Genomic DNA, 17,001 nt, shown 5'->3' with positions numbered 1-17,001 from the left:
TGATCTCAAACTAATTACTTTGATAGTGCGCTCTTGCTGTGGTAAATGGTGTTCAATCAGAGCAGATTTTTCTAAACTTTGAAGTTGAATAACACCATACAATCTATGTTCATAGAAATGGAAAAACATAAGCAAAATTCGTCATTTAATACCACAGCATGTTGCAGAACTTTTAATTAATTATCTTGTTTTATCAAAATTGGACTATTGTCACTCCCTCTAGGCGAATTTAGCTAAAAACAAATGTAAACTTCGGGTTGCTCAAAATAATGGAACCAGACTCATTGTACGCAATAACCAAAAATACACATGCCCTTACAGAGAGAACGTCAACATGGTTTTGCGCGTGCGTCTCTCGTCGTCGCTTCCGGTGAAACCGGGCGGTTAGTTAATTCGTTTCTCAGCGATCTTTAAGTTTTATCGAACCGTGTGTTTAATTCTAAACATTTTTTCTCTCACCCCAATAACATTATATTTTAAAGCTTGGTATTATTTTTCATTCTTTAATTCTTTTTCATATTTAATTAAATCTCCTTAACCAAAGGAAAGATATCCTCAGTTGAAAAGTTATGATTTTACATTTTGTGGTCTATACTGTGCGAAAGTTTGGTTAGAGCACCTTCGTTTTTACAACCTCTGCTGTAGTACCTTTCAACATCGCCCTTCGCCGACTCCTTATTGGCATTTTTGACGTAGTAGTATTAGTAGTAGTACCGTTCGGTATTTTTTGTATTTCCTTCTCAAAGATTCAACCACCGCCCTAAAACCTTGCTTATTCAACCCCCCCCCCCCCATCCCCCCCGTGACCTTTTCACCTCCCCCCCCCCACCCTCCCCTACTACTACTACTACTACTACTACTACTTCTACTACTACTACTACTACTACTACTACTACTACTACTACTACTACTACTACTACTACTACTATTATTATCATCATCATCATCGTCATCATCATCATCATCATCATCATCATCAACATTATTATCTTTATTATTATTATTATTATTATTATTATTATTATTATTATTATCATTATTATTATTATTATATTATTATTACGACTGCTTCTAGAACTTTTATTTTATTTGTTTTCCACGTTAATTTGTGTATTGTTGTGCTGACGAAGGGTTTGTACCCGAAACGTCCATTGTCAGTATCGTTCCTATACCAAGCCTCTCCATTTTCACTCTTTCGTTAGTATTTTCACAATCACAGGCAGCCCCTACCGTTTTCTACTATAACGGTAAATAACGCTGCAGAATCGAGTGGTGTTCCGCTATCATGACTAATAAAGGCAAATAAATCATGAACTTTCATTTATTATGGACATTTTTGTGTTATGTCTACTTCGAATTAAAGCACGCTTCGTCATTTTAAGGACGCCTAAGCTTCCTCCAGATGACCTTACTTGAAAGCGGCATGAAACACTTCACCGGAAGCGAGGACGAGAGAAACATGCGCAAAACCATGTTGACGGTCTCTCTGTATGGGCATGTCCAAAAGAATACCCGTCGACAACTCTCCTTCTCGTGAGTTACATTGGCTTCCTGTTGAGAAAAGAGTTGTCTATATTAAAGACCTTCTAAACATCTATGTCCCCAATAGAAACTTGAGTTCAAGCAATGACCAATCAATCCTTGTCAAACCTAAGACCTTGAGTAAAATAGGTGAACAATCTTTTCAATTTTCGGCCCCCCATTTTTGGAACTCTCTCACACCACACGTGAGATGCTCGAATTCGTTGACAACTTTCAAAGCTCGCTTAAAGTTTTATCTTTTTAAGTTGCAATACTATGTGGTCTTGTGGTATGATACTCGCTTTTGGATTGGAAGGTCCTGGGTTCGAGCCTCGCACGGCGCATAGTTGAGTCATTGGAAAAGGCTCTTTACTCACATTCTCTCACCGTACTCAGTTGTAAAATGAGTACCTGGCCGTTAACAGCGTTGTCTCTGTACAAAAAAATTGTAATATTGCCTAACGGGCGTCATGTGCCGTCCTAAATGTTAAGTGTTGCTGTTGGCCAGGGACCCAATGTAAAGCGCTTTGAGCACGTTTAGTGGATATCGCGCTATATAAAATCTTAATTTTCTTTAAAATTTAATTTTATTTTTTTACTATTCTCATATTTTGCTGTTGTTAAATTTTCCATCAACACTTGTCTCTTACCGTAATATGTTTTGTTTTATATCACTGTAAAGCGCTTAGAGTTAGAGCCTGTGACAACGGGGTAAAGCGCTATAAAATGCCATTTATAATAATAATAATAATAATAATAATAATAATAATAATAATAATAATAATAATAATAATAATAATAATAATAATAATACAATGATAATAATAACAATAAAATGTATTATTATTATTATTATTATTATTATTATTATTATTATTATTATTATTATTATTATTATTTTTATAAAAACACAAATAGCAATAAAAACAAAAAGACTTTGTATAATATCATCGTTTTGTGTGTAAGTTAGCATTATGATATTTAAGTAGACAAAAGCATGTCATTAATACATTCTATTGCAAGTAATTAGCTTCTTTATTATACGAGATAGTATTTCTGTGAATCCTAGAAAAATTAATAATACAATGATGTATGTTAATTATAAAGTTAAGATAAGTTAATAAAGCTATTATGAACATCTTGGATAAACAGAAAGAATCGTGGCAATTTTATAAGTTAAAAGTTGCATTACAAATGGGGTAAAGCATCATTATCGCAATTATATATAAGTCCTTTTCACCGCCATCGCCATCCTCATCATTTTTCATGCTTTGCATATTAAGAGCTATTTGTAAATATGGATACGCAAATACATATAAAAATCTTCACAAAAGTTACCATTTGCGCGTAAAGCTGTGAAATATAAGTCTTGGATCAAAGTTATTATCATTATTATTCCCATTATTGGCATCATAATCAGCATCATCACCATCATCATCATCATCCTCATCATGATCTTCATCATCATCATCATCATCATCATCATCATCATTACCATAATCACACTATGTGTGGTCGTCGTCACCATCGTCATCGTCGTCGTCATTACCATCACCATTGAGGTCTTCATCATCATCACTAGAAATTATAAATAGAAAATTGTAAGGATATAAAATTACGGAATTTTATATAATAAACTTGATTAAATAAATCACTGCTGCCTTTTATAAAGCGTTCACTTCAGCCAGCCTGTGAGAGCATTTTTATCAACTTTTTTTGTCAAGACCTTCATCAGGTACGAGTTGTCAGCGATTTTATCAGACTCTTGAAGTTGACGGCGCATTTTGTTTGTTGCAAGCAGAGGAAAGAGAGCGGCCATACGTTTGTAGCGAGCACATCGCACGATTGCACACATGCAGTGGTCTTTTGGCTGCGGGTACTCCAGACATTGCTTGCAGTGACATCCGCCTTCTGTTGGTGTCGTCAGAAAGAACAAAATGGCTGCTGTTGGCATGGCAACCACCACATCTGAGAATGAGGAAATATGTTTTAAATTTGATTGTGTTTTCATATGTAATAAATATATGTGATAAGAACATTCATCTTTCGCATTTCCACAGAGTCAACCTGCTCCGTCAATTCTTCATTTAATCCTTTAGTTGGCCACAGGGAACCAAAGTTAGATTTCATACAGTACAAGTTACTCGTAATATCTATCTACACCCGGGTACTTATTTATAGCTGTGTCGAGTTAGTAACGTGTGGCAAAGTGGCTTACCAATAATATAACATCAGCATCAGAGTTTTGCAACCATTGCCGTCAATCTGGACAGTACCCTCACTCACCAGATAAAAACAGAAGCGAGACGAAGTTTTCAAAAAACCTAGAATTGTGACATGTTGTAAAAACATCGATAGGGACGGCCTACGATCCTCTAACTCCACTCTGTCGGATACAATGTTACACACACGGAGACATTCCTGATGTTAGAAAAATGTGGGATGAACTACGATTGGGATTACTTGACCGCGTCAAAGTCAGAGATAGAGACTAGGCGCTAGTCCGCGTTTATGAAAACGGGCCCAGCAACTCATACCGCACAAGACACTTGGTGGGGAAAGAAATGTTGCCTGGCTGAAATATAAAACCTTAAAGATGGTCAAAAGGAAAAGCCATATTCACTTTAAAATGAAACGGACTTGAAGGGAAAGTACTACAACAGCAAAAAAAAAAGCAAACACGATAGCAAATTATACGCAGGGATTAATGGGCTACATTGAGGGCTTAATCACTGAGGAGTCTGTAGGCAAATCACACAGAACAAAATGGTTCTGGGCTTTCATGGCATCTGAAGGGTAAACGTCGGGGTCGCCCCACTAGGAGAAAGAGGAACACTGACGATAATAAAAAGGCAAAGATCCTGAACAAACAGTTCAAATGAGAATTATACTGTCGAAGAATTCAAATCGAGGTGTACCAAAGCACAACCTGATGCCACATCACAATACGGGGATATCATAATCACGACAAACGGTGTCAAAAGCTTGTTTAAAACAAAAAACAACAACAAAAAAACTTGACCCTACAAAAGCAACTGGCCCAGATGGTTTATCTCCGCGTGTATTGAAACACCTCGCATCCGAACTGGCTCCAGTGCGTACACAAATTTATCAATCGTCTCTTGGCACCGCCATTATACCATATGACTGTAAATCGCCAACTTAACTCTGATTTTAAAGAAGTGCGACAGAAGCAAACCTGAAAATTATTGCCGATATCATCAACCTGCATACCTTGTAAGATTTTGGAGCACATCATTGCCAGTAGCATCTCAAACTACTGTGAGCAAAACAAAAGCATTTGTCCACAACAGCTCGGGTTCGCAAGTAGCATTCATGTGAGACGCAGCTCATTGGCCTGACAGACGAAATAACACAGGCTATGGATGTGAACGATATGCTTTTCCTTGATTTCAGTAAAGCATTCGACAAAGTCAGTCACCAATTCTATCCTCAAACACATTTCACAGACAATCGAGATTCTTCCTCAAAACAGCAAAGGAATAGAAAAGCCTCTTGCCGTGAAGTGAAATGGTGTTCACAAGACATACGTGGGAGAAACTGGCAAGAGAATAAGCGAAATGTTTGGACATCTGCACTCTATTGAAAACGACAAGGACAAATCTGTCGCCCACCACTTTAATGGGTCCAGTCATCGAGGATTGCACGACATCCAAATTGCCGTTCTGTCACACTACTAAACACCATAGGTAATACAGGGCGGCAGAACTGGTACTAAAACTGAACACCCTTTCACCTCACGGCATGAACTCGAAACTGGACCTCATTTAAATATTAAACTACCTCTGTCTCTTGTGATCTCCCCCACCCCGACTCCCCCGGCTTCGTCTTTTCCTTTTATTACAAAATACAAATCAGTATCATTACTACTACTACTACTACTACTACTACTACTACTACTACTACTACTACTACTACTGTCATTCGTAACCGACGTTTTTTCGTTCCGAATCGAAACTCTCTCAATCTAAAAATAGCTGCTATTTTGTCGCCGCTATGGTGTATCCTGGTAACTTGTCTCAGACTAAGCATAAAGTCTGCCTCAGCGAATGACTAAAACTTGGCCAAACTAAGTCCGAAGGTGCCATGATTTTAGTCTGGGATTTGCTTAGTTTGCTCACATGAAATCCGATTTTTTCAAATCCTTGACTAAAGTCAGAGATAGTCAGAGTCTCAGCGCTAGTCCGCGTTCATGAAAACGAGCCCTGACCTTCACCTTTTAAAATAATTTTACGTGCTTTGCACAGAACTGAACTTTATTGAGTTGGCTCACCATAACTTTTTACGTCACTTTAATAATAAAAACAAAAGGGAATAATGCGCAACAATGTGGTTTTTGTTTGTTTTGTTTATTCTTTAAATTAAAATAAGTTTTAGACTTCCTATCTTGACTTTCTTAAAAAAGATATTTACTTTTCTCATATGTTCACATGAATTGACTTTAACTATGATTTTAGGAAATTGTACAACTGGAGTGCTATAATACTATACAGTTTTTGACCAATATAGATTATTTTTTTTTATAGGAAATTGTTCATATGGAGTGCTATAGTACATTTTATGACCAATGGTGAATATTTCGTAAACTCGGAGATTACCCCCCCCCCCCCCAACGATCGGGCTTATTCCTCGGTCCGAAAATATAATAAAGGTCAAAACATGGGTTATCTACATATTAAGACGAAGTGTAGAAGGGTGTTACAATATTTATTGATAATTAATTGTGAATGGTGTGTTTTGTGAGGCGGTTGCTAGATCTGTCGCACAAATTGTATTTTTTCCATTGGTTAATTCCAATTACAAGATGTAAAGTATTTTTCATAATGTTCAGTTCCTCAAAAAGTGTAGATACGCCGAGTATTTTTAAAAGTATATTTTGTACTATATTTATTTTGTTCTTTTTATCATTCGGTGACGACAGAATGATACGCACCCGTTACCCTTGTCGACCACCATGCTGTCGGAGTCATCAATTTCAAACGTTAAGATAAATAGAACTTTCTCCCAAAATAAGACCAACAAAATGTAACTCACTTGATTTCTCACTGCGATCCGGTCATCTGCTAATCGTTCGTTGTTGTTTGTTTTTTTTTCAACAAACTAGAATAATTATAAGATTTGTCACTTCTAGTTCTAACCTTTTGTCAATAAAATAAGATATGTCACTTCTTGTACTAACCTTTAGTCAATAGAATAAGATATGTCACTTCTTGTTATAACCTTTAGTCAATAAAATAAGATATGTCACTTCTTGTTATAACCGTTTGTCAATAAAATAAGATATGTCACTTCTTGTACGAACCTTTTGTCAATAAAATAAGATATGTCACTTCTTGTACGAACCTTTTGTCAATAAAATAAGATATGTCTCTTCTTGTACAAACCTTTTGTCAATAAAATAAGATATGTCTCTTCTTGTACAAACCTTTTGTCAATAAAATAAGATATGTCACTTCTTGTACTAGATAACCTTTTGTCAATAAAATAAGATATGTCACTTCTTGTCCAAACCTTTTGTCAATAAAATAAGATATGTCACTTCTTGTACTAGATAACCTTTTGTCAATAAAATAAGATATGTCATTTCTTGTACGAACCTTTTGTCAATAAAATAAGATATGTCTCTTCTTGTACAAACCTTTTGACAATAAAATAAGATATGTCACTTCTTGTACTATTTTCCATGAGTATTCCGCGTGTAAGCAATATTTGTCTGAAATATCAAATAGGCTGTGATGGTCAATGGGTCAGATGTCTTTTGCGTTATAGGGTACCTTAGGGGTCCATACATACATACATACATACATACATACATACATACATACATACATACATACATACATACATACATACATACATACACACACATACATACATACATACATACATACATACATACATACATACATACATACATACATACATACGTACGTACGTACATACATACATATCAAAATTGTTTATTTCAGGAAATATACATGATAATGTAACAAGGGTAATATATTCATTGACATAATACCATTTCCTAAAATAATGTACAATGTATAGAGCTGGAGTATTAATTTGAACAGTGGAGTTTCAGACTCTGCCACAGAATGTCCCTGAGGTAATAATGATATTAGTGTTGATGACGATGATAATGATGATGATGATGATGACGCCGATGACGATGATGAAGATGTAATAAGGCGATAGGTCGCCAGTCGTCGGCGTTGTCCTTGTTCCCATTCTTTTTTGGTACCAGTGTTATGATACTGTGTTTCCAGTCTGGGGGGACTTTTTGATATTTTAAACAGGTGTTAAAGATGGCCGTAAAAATTGGTGCCAGTTTGTTTATATTTTGTTTTATATATTTATAGGTGACACCGTCTGCCCCGGGTGACTTTTCATTAGGTAATTTTTTAACACAGCTTGTGAGTTCGTCGATTGTAAACTCACTTGTTGATGGTGTCCATGCGGGAGGGGGGATAGTGACATCATCGGACCAGGGTCTGTCACTAATGTTTATATTGTTTCGTTGACATTTTTCTTTATAGGCAGTCTCTACTGTGTTGATATCTATCTCACAACTTGAGTGTGTTTGTTTACATCCGTTTCTAATAATATCAATAGCTTTTCGTTGGTGGTTTACGAATATTGCTGTGAGTTCTTGTCATGTCACCTCTTTTTCCTCCTGTGCTCTTGGTGTGTTGTTTTGGATAAGGGAGGGCAGAATGGAGGACTTTATATCTATTATTTTTATTTCGATGTATTTTAATAGAGCTTCATAATTGTTGATCGGGTCTTTTATTATTTTTTTCATCGGTCCATCTGGGAATTTTGTTAAGATCCGTTTGCAGTAACGGAGAAATTCAATGCTAAACGGCTGTCCATTATCGGGTCTTTGGATTTGGAATGTGTTGTTTTTGATGAAAACACTGTGTAGTGTTGAAATTAATTTTATCCATTTCGATGGGTTGGAGTGACAAAAAGTTGGTTTAATTTTAATGGGTTGTGTAGATATAGTATGTCTGAACATACCTTCTTGTTGTATAAACTTATTCCAAGAAGAATTACTGGTCGGTTCATGCTGATACTGGATCCAATTAGAAATGTCAAACAAATCACAATCACTATTTCCGCCATTCACAACACCTTTTACAACATTGTAACCATTCTGTCCGACGTCTAGTCGAATTTTACCACTTTTGATACACTCTTTGACAAGAAATCTGATCCTTGTCACAAGTCCTATACTCCTTCTAGACATTGTCTGTGTTTACGAGGACAGCTACCACGGATGATGGATACAAGAGATGGTAGATCTAGAGACTGCGAGAGACCCGACTGACCTGTCCGCCATCTTGAACATACATACATACATACATACATACATACATAGATACATACATACATACATACAAACAGACAGACAGATGGAACGATACGATACATTTGCTGGGACAGCAGATAACCATATTATAAATATAGTGTCTTATATTAAGAAGAAGATGGCAATGATTGTGATGATGATGATGATGATGATGATGATGATGATGATGATGATGACTACGATAATGATGATGATGATGATAACGACGGCGGCAATGTCGATGATGATGATTCACGCCACTGCTGCTCGTTATTTTCATTGGTTGTCTCATTTTTCCACAGAAGATGGAAAGCTAATGACGCATGTACCATAATCCAAACTAATAAAGCATGTCACGTATATACCAAAGGATGGATGAATCAGAATAGACTCCAGGGCAGTGATATTAAAATTGAGGTAATTATATTAAACTAAGGATCGAGCTAAAGTTGAACATGATTGTGATAAAAAGACAATCGGGGTTGGAGAAAGCAAGGAATATTTGTTCCTCGTCGGTAAGGAACCTGACAAACCCCTTTGGTATTCTCTAGACGACGTTTGTAACTCCATACAACCCATCTTACCACACTACCACATTAAACGATTTCAGACTGTCCAAATCAACGCCACACGACTTGTTCTCAATTAAAAGAATTGTGATCTGCAAAACTAGTATTAAAAGAATTGCAATTGCTTCCAGTCAGAAATATATCTTTAAATTTTTGTTTTTAGATAATTAGACCGCATAAAAACAAAATCTTCGTTCTGGCCAAGTTGTCATAATAGTAGTAGTAGTAGTAGTAGTAGTAGTAGTAGTAGTAGTAGTAGTAGTAGTAGTAGTAGTAGTAGTAGTAGTAGTAGTAAGCCCCACAGTCCGAATGACGCTTGCTGAGAATTGTGTGATTTAGTCATAGATAGTCAATGAGTAAAGCTGCTCTCTCTCCATCTATGTTGTTAATTGTTTCCATTGGCCACGGCTCTGGGCCAGAGTTTTGAGGCTGTCAAGATCTTGTTATGACTTTAGTACGGAGGGCACTGCAGTATTTCTTAGTTCTTCGGGGATTAATTCGGCATCGTCTGAATCCAGAAATTTCTAATACGTAGAGTGATTCTGTTTCAGGGTAGTTACTTATTAATGGTGGTGGTCTTCCTACATATTCGTTGCCATGAAGGAAATATTCTGTCATTGCAGTTTGGGCTGGCATGTTATCTTCTCGACGTAAGACGTGACCAAATAGCCTCCATCGCTGTTCTTTTATTATTGTACTCAGGCGTTGGACCCTGTTTTTGTCACAGAGATTAGTATTTGTAATTGTCTCTGGCCAATAGATTCCCATTACGCAACGTAATTGTTTGCCGTGGTATGAATCGAGACTTTCTGTTATTTTTTTTTTGTATGGCCCCAGGTTCCTCAATTACATGTCAATATCGGAATAATAAGTGCCACGTAAATCTGTATTCATTTGTTCTCACTGATTATGTTATTTCTATTCCATACATTTTGGAGTTGCTTGAATGCATTGGTGGCCAGCTGCTTTCGTTTTCTGATGTCTTCATTTTCGTTGATCAAATTGCCTAGTACACTTTTCCATTCATTTAAATTACTGTTGAACTGAAGCCGGACTATGAGAGTTATGTACCAGAGGAGAATGAACCTGACACTATAGGAGGTGGGCACCGATGGGGATTGAACCTGAGACTGTGGGAGATGGATACTAGTTGGAATTGAATCCGACTATAGGAGTTGGTTACCAGAGGAGAATGAACTGAGACAGTGTCTCAACTGAGAATGAGACAATAGGAGGTGGACAGCAATGGGGATTCAGCCTGGAACTATGAGAGGTAGATACAAGTGAAGAGTGAGCTCAGAAGGCTACTTTTTTTTCAAAACCAACGGAAGTGGGCACCAATGGGGAATGAACCTATGAATCAAGGAAGTACAACCCAGTGACGATTGAACCTGGGACTATGCGAGATGGATACCAGTGGGAATTGAAGCTGGATTATAGGGTTTGGGTACCGAGGAGTATGAAACTAAGACTATAGGATGTGGGCACCAATGGGGAATGAACCTGGGACTCGGGGAAGTGCTCACCAGTGGGGAGGGAATCTGGGACTGTGAGATGGATACCAGTGAGAATTGAAGCCGGACGAAGGGATTTGGGTACCAGTTAATTTCCCACTGATATCCTCTTCCTATAGTCCAAGGTTCACTCCCCACTGGTTTGCACTTTCCTGAGTCCCGGTTCATTCCCCATTGGTGCCCACTTCCCACAACTTTCAACGATTTCGGTAGGTTTCGAAAAGGAGAAGAACTCTTCTGAGCTCACTCTCAACCCCTCGTAGTCCCAGGTTCAGTCCCCATTGGTGCCCACCTCCTATAGTGTCAGGTTCATTCTCCTCTGATACCCAACTCACATAGTCTGGCTTCAATTCCCACAGTCCCGGGTTCATTTCCTTCTGAAATCCTCTTCTCTTAGTCCCAGGTTAACTCCCCACTGGTGTCCACTCCCATGAGTTCCCGGTTCACTCCCTACTGGTGTGCACTTCCCTGAGTCCCCGGTTCATTGCTCATTGGTGCCCACTTCCCATAACTTTTGACGATTTCGGTAGGTTTCGAGAAAGAGAAGTACCTCCTGGGCTCACTGTCCACTGGTATCTACCTCGCGCAGTCCAGGTTACATTCCCCATTGCTGTCCAACTCATATAGTCTCCAGTTAATTCTCCTATGCTACCCAACTCCCATATTCCGGTTTAAATTCCCACTGATATCCTCCTCGAGTCCCAGGTTCAATTTCCACTGATATCCTCTTCGCATATTCACAGGTTCACTCCCCATTGGTGTAAACCTCCTTGAGTCCCAGGTTCACTCCCCACTGCTGCCTACTTCCCATAACTTTGTCAGATTTTGGCGGGTTTTGGCAGGTTTCGTAAAAAAGTAATCTCCCCCCCCCCCCCACCCTGTTTTCTTTTTGCTTTTTCACGGAACCCGCCGAAACCCAGAGTCCCATGTTCACTCCCCACTGGTGAACACTTCCCTGAATCTCAGGTTCACTCCCCACGATTCCCACTTCCCATAACTTTGTCGGATATTGTCGGTTTTCGTAATTATTTTTTTTTTTTACAAAACCCATCCAAATCACATATAGACCGTGGGCTGGCTATAACCCCCCCCCCTTCCCCCCCCCCCCCCCCTCTTGGGATTTTATACCACTACTTTTTTATGTTAGGCAACCTCCTAAGGAAGTGATCTGAGCATGTTAGCCACTTGGCAAGTGTCGCCTTAACAGAGTTATTGCCCCTGAAAGGTCACGTGGTGCAAAAAAAGTACCAACCCATTTAAAATATTCATACCTTTTTTAGTTTTAGCCCTAGAACATTCAAATCCGTTCCAAATGAAAGGCCACAGTCTATACCTTAAACAAAAGTTACGATATTAAGGTTTCAAGATTTTTGTCTTGAAGGAAATCCATGACAAAAGGTCAAAAAGCAATTTTCTTGTGTTTTTCAATATCTATTTTTAATAATAACAACTGAAAAATGAATAGTTCAATATGCTCTAAATAAATGAAAATGTAGATGTACTGTAACTTAACGTACATGCCAAATTTGAAAGCATCTGAAGTGATAGTTTTTGAATGGGAAGTCATTTAATGCCAAAATACAGTAAGCCCGTGAAAATTATTTTTTTTTCAAAATTGAGTAAATATATTCATGTTACATATCAAATTAAAGCTCTCGATTAGCAGAATATAGTTATTTCATTAAAATAATTTTCCTCATTATTTAGGACATAAAAGTCTCTAAAGTGTTAAAATCAGTGTAAAACGTACATTTTATCAATGGCAGCTATGACAGGCTTAGTTCAAGATGTACTTTGCTCCACCAACTCAGCTGCCGAAGCTGGGTAATCTTTTTCCTCTTCGCCGTCACTGTCACTGTCACTCGTTTCTTTCTCACTGTTGTCACTGTCAAATTCATCAGCTGAAAGGGTTTTGAAAACATCATCTTCACTATCATCTTGCTGACCAGTTGACATATCCACCAGATCTTGTTGAACAATGTCTCCAGCACACCAGTTGCATTCTAGGTCTCCATCAGTAGTCACCCTCCAGCCATGATCCTCAGGAGGTGGCAGATTTGGAAATGAGATATTGGATTTCTTCAAAAGAAGCGTCTGATAATTCACACGCATGATGTGCATTTGAAGAGTGAATCGGCATGGGGGCAGCAGGCTAAAATCAATTCCAACAGAGTTTGACGGAATATTTCCAGACCCTGTGTGGAACCGTTGACGAACCATATCAAAATGCAATTTGTTCACATCTGAATAAGTATTTTTATTGTAGATAAAGCAAACAAACTGTTCCAAGTCATCCAGAAGCTTAGAATCCACAATTTCATTCACACCAAGAGCCTCGAATGCAAGAAGAAACTGTGGTTTTGCCTTCATGATTTTCAATGGCTTAATTTTTCTTCTTCAAATGAATGCACTAGTGGTGTCACATCCTGTAAAAGCATGAAATCCCAAAATTGCACGAATCAAACTTGTGTCATGCATCTGAGATAATAGAGATATGTCCTGTTCCAGTCCATAAAAACAGCGGCTTTGAAATTTCAGTGGCAAAGTACATCATCAGTAGAAAGACATCTGTATCTGGAGAGTGAACAATAATTTCATCACAATCACTCTTGGCTGCATGAAAACAATGAAGTATAATGCAGCTGTCTGCTTCTTCGTGTGATGAACATAATGAGTGTTCGATGGTGGCTTCTGTTGTTACTCCATCTCTACTCTCAAGCAAGTGCACTGTTCTTCTGATAAAACAGTATTTCCTTGCCTTTGTATCATCCTCCCATGACTTTTGAATAAGGTTGATGAGATTTTTCTTGTTGTCATCATTAGATAGAAAAGACTTCCAATCTCTTGGCGTTTTTGTAGATAGTCCCCGCAATAACAAGGGTTTTGTCTGACTGGAGCGTCTTCTGGTCTGTTCAAGAGATTTGATGGATTTTGTGTTATGCGAATCTGTCACAAAATGAATACGTTTAGCTGAGGGTAAAAGTTGAAAGATCTTTTCTGACAGCTAGCCAAAAGTTTCCGGAATACTTTTTAGGGAAAGAAACAGAGCATTTCCATCAATTACAACTTCTTTGCATGTATTCGTATTGTTTGTGACATCAACAAGAGCGACAGGATTTTCTAATTCATGCATCAATGCACTTTTGTCTGTTTTTGTTGGAAGTCCATCTGGTGTTGCAAGGGCCCATGGGATTGGACTTAGAGGATATGCCAACACTTTTTGCAGATCCAAGTCATGATGTGTACTGACCATCAATAACTGCTCAAAAATGTTTCTCTGTGCAGCGATCTGTACACTTTGTTGTTTTGATGGTTTTACAGTGACAGTTTTATGGTCGTTAAGAAACGTCTTCAGAGATGTCTTTTTTATGGGCTTGTGAAAGGAATGTTCTTTCTCCACCAGACGTTTTTGAACAAATTCATTAAATTGAAAAAAAAAAAACAGACAAAAGACAAAAGATCATCAGAAATATTTTCTGCTGCTCTCATCCCTGAAGATAAACATATTATTAAAGATTCCTTTTCGTCAATATCAACGGGATTTATGAATCTGTTCACTGCAGAATGCACACGCTGAATAGCAGCCTCACTTTCCCGTATTTTTGATGGTCTTTCTTCTTTATGAATGGAGGTGTCTTCCTTATTCATGTTGGCTTGTTCGAGAGTGGCATTTAAATACTCAACTCTTGTGGGTCTGGTAAGACACCAGCGATGAAATGTAGGCATATTTCTGCTGAAGCCAATAATCCCCCCTTTAGATTTTGCTTGCCGATTGATAGTCTGCTCGATCAACATGTCTACAGCTGTTCTTGATGCTGGAATGTGTGATCGAGAAACACTGAAGCCCCAGTTTTTCAGCAACTCATCAGCACCTGGATGTGAATGGGAAAGATTGGTCAGAGACATGAGGTATGCTGACACGTATCTAGCATAATTCTGATGGTCCATTGCAAAGAATAAGGGACATAGTTCCTGAAGGCACTGGACATGAACAATGAAGTTGTTGGTCTTTGTGTCTTGTAGAAATTTTAGCAACAGCCAAACTTTATCCATATACTTAATCCAAAATTGGACTGTTTTTCCAAGACGTCCCTGGTGAACACCTTCCCTAAAGTGTGAGTATCGCATCCACAAATCTTTGAAGTCTTCATTCTCTGATGCACACTCGAGACTATTTTCGTCCATGAAGAGCATGGACTCACTGATTCCTTTTTCACAGATTTGATGAGAATGTTGGAGTTGGTATGCTGCTCAAACTGTTCAAATAAACATCTCTCTAGAGCCTCTAACATCAACACGTGAACTCTCAGTGCTCTATTATAGTGCTTTCCATTCATCACTTTGTTCATAGAACCACTTGCACAGATTCCAGATTCTATGATAATTTCTTCAAAACCTGTCCCTTGCATGAGTTTTCCCAAAGCAGAAACCCATCCTTGCCAGCCAGGAACTTTCCCTCTCAATCCTTCTAGATTGGATCTACAAAACATCCACAGGAAATCTGACAGTGGAACTTCACCTAGTACAGAACATGGTACACATATTTCAAGTGTCGGTATGGTTGGTTCTGTTTTGTTTTGTTTTTTGCTTTAAGAAACACGGTGGTTAATCTTTGGGTTGGTAATTCATGGATCGCCTTTTACTCTGTGTAACAGTTGTTTGACCCGTGTCTGTCTGGCAGCCATCAATTTCTTTTTCATTGGTCACTTCCTCGTTAGGCTTTTCTCTTACTTCCTGAATCACTATCTCGTGTGTCGTATGTGTTGTGTCTGAACCAGATAATGTTTCCTCAGCTAGGTCAAAGTTATCCCAGCAGAAGTGAGTTACAAGGTTGTTCTCTGTTTTGATTTGCTGAGTAAGAATGTTGCTGGAGTTGGTAATGCTGTCACAAATGGCAGTTTCGATTTCCAGAATTGCTGAATATGAAAAAATAATGTGTCCAAATCTGTTCAATATATGAATGAGTTGTGCATTACCTGTAATGTGTCTTACTGATACACCCAGCAGTATATACTTGGGCATCTTCCAGCGCCCATTGGTGACACAATAGCAAATGTCATCTGCTATCGATCTATTAAGTCGTTCTTTCTTAATTGTGCTTTGTAGTGTCACTAACATACATAAGATAAAATATCATGTGATTATAATGTTCATATCTGCACTCCACTCACCGAGATCTTTTGAGATGCTACAAGACTTATGTTTACATAAATTCTTAAATAGTCATTTTTGGACAATTTTAGGTCTATTTTGACCTTAAATAAGCGCCAACTCCGTAACGACTTCTTCGAATACTTCCAAATTTGGCATATATTTTGTACATTGCACTCTTTACAACTTTTGTTTAAAGACATATAACATTGTTTATAGTTTTTGTTTTAAAAAGTTTGACAGATGTTCAAAATCGCAAAAAAATATTTTTTTGACCTTTTAACGTCGATATTTTAAAAGATAACGTTTTCAGTACCATATTTTTAATATGGGCGTATAAAATAACTTTCAGACTTTCTTTTGAAACCAATATTAAGGCTCTACAACAAAAATTGGCAAAGTTATCAACATTCAAAGTTTGTTAGTCCTTGTCTAATTTTTCTGCACTACGTGACCTTTCAGGGCGATAACTCTGTAAAGGCTACACTTGCAAAGTGGCTAACATCGATTTTTTAACACTTCTATGGGTACTCTTTAAGAAAATATGGGTGTACAAAAATCCCAAGGGGGGGGGGGGGGTGGGTGAGGGTTTCGACTGCCAGCCCACGGTCTAATAGTCCCAGGTTCACTCCCCACTAGTGTACAGTTCCCTGAGTCCCAGGTTCACTCCACACTGTTGCCTACTTCCCATGACTTTGTCGGATATTGTCGTTGGGTTTCGGCGGGTTTCGTTGAAAAGTGCTATTTAGAACATGTTGAAATCTGAGAAAGAGTTATAGTAAAATTGAAAGGAACCCCATTTAATGTTAATATTATTCAAATATATGCGTCAACATCAGACAGTGACGAAAATACAATTGAGACATTCTATCAA

The 17,001-nt window shown here is 37.9% G+C and overlaps 1 protein-coding gene across 1 annotated transcript in view; it reads right to left on the bottom strand.

Moving 5' to 3' along the window:
- Window positions 1-2,526: 2,526 nt before the first annotated feature.
- LOC144969542 (uncharacterized) overlaps window positions 2,527-17,001 on the bottom strand; it is a 21,612-nt gene continuing 7,137 nt past the window's right edge. Inside the window, exon 2 of the mRNA XM_078908681.1 lies at window positions 2,527-3,489. Within this exon, the coding sequence (XP_078764807.1) occupies window positions 3,197-3,489 (293 nt within the window). The 3' untranslated portion in view covers window positions 2,527-3,196. The remainder of the gene's footprint in view (window positions 3,490-17,001) is intronic.

The sequence above is a fragment of the Berghia stephanieae genome, chromosome 3 (assembly GCF_034508935.2).
Source record: "Berghia stephanieae isolate SIO BIC M18660-M18661 chromosome 3, UCSD_Bste_1.3, whole genome shotgun sequence".
Taxonomy (NCBI): Eukaryota; Metazoa; Mollusca; class Gastropoda; order Nudibranchia; family Aeolidiidae; genus Berghia; species Berghia stephanieae.
Note: the sequence above shows the minus strand (reverse complement) of the source record. Positions and strands in the feature narration are given on the sequence as shown.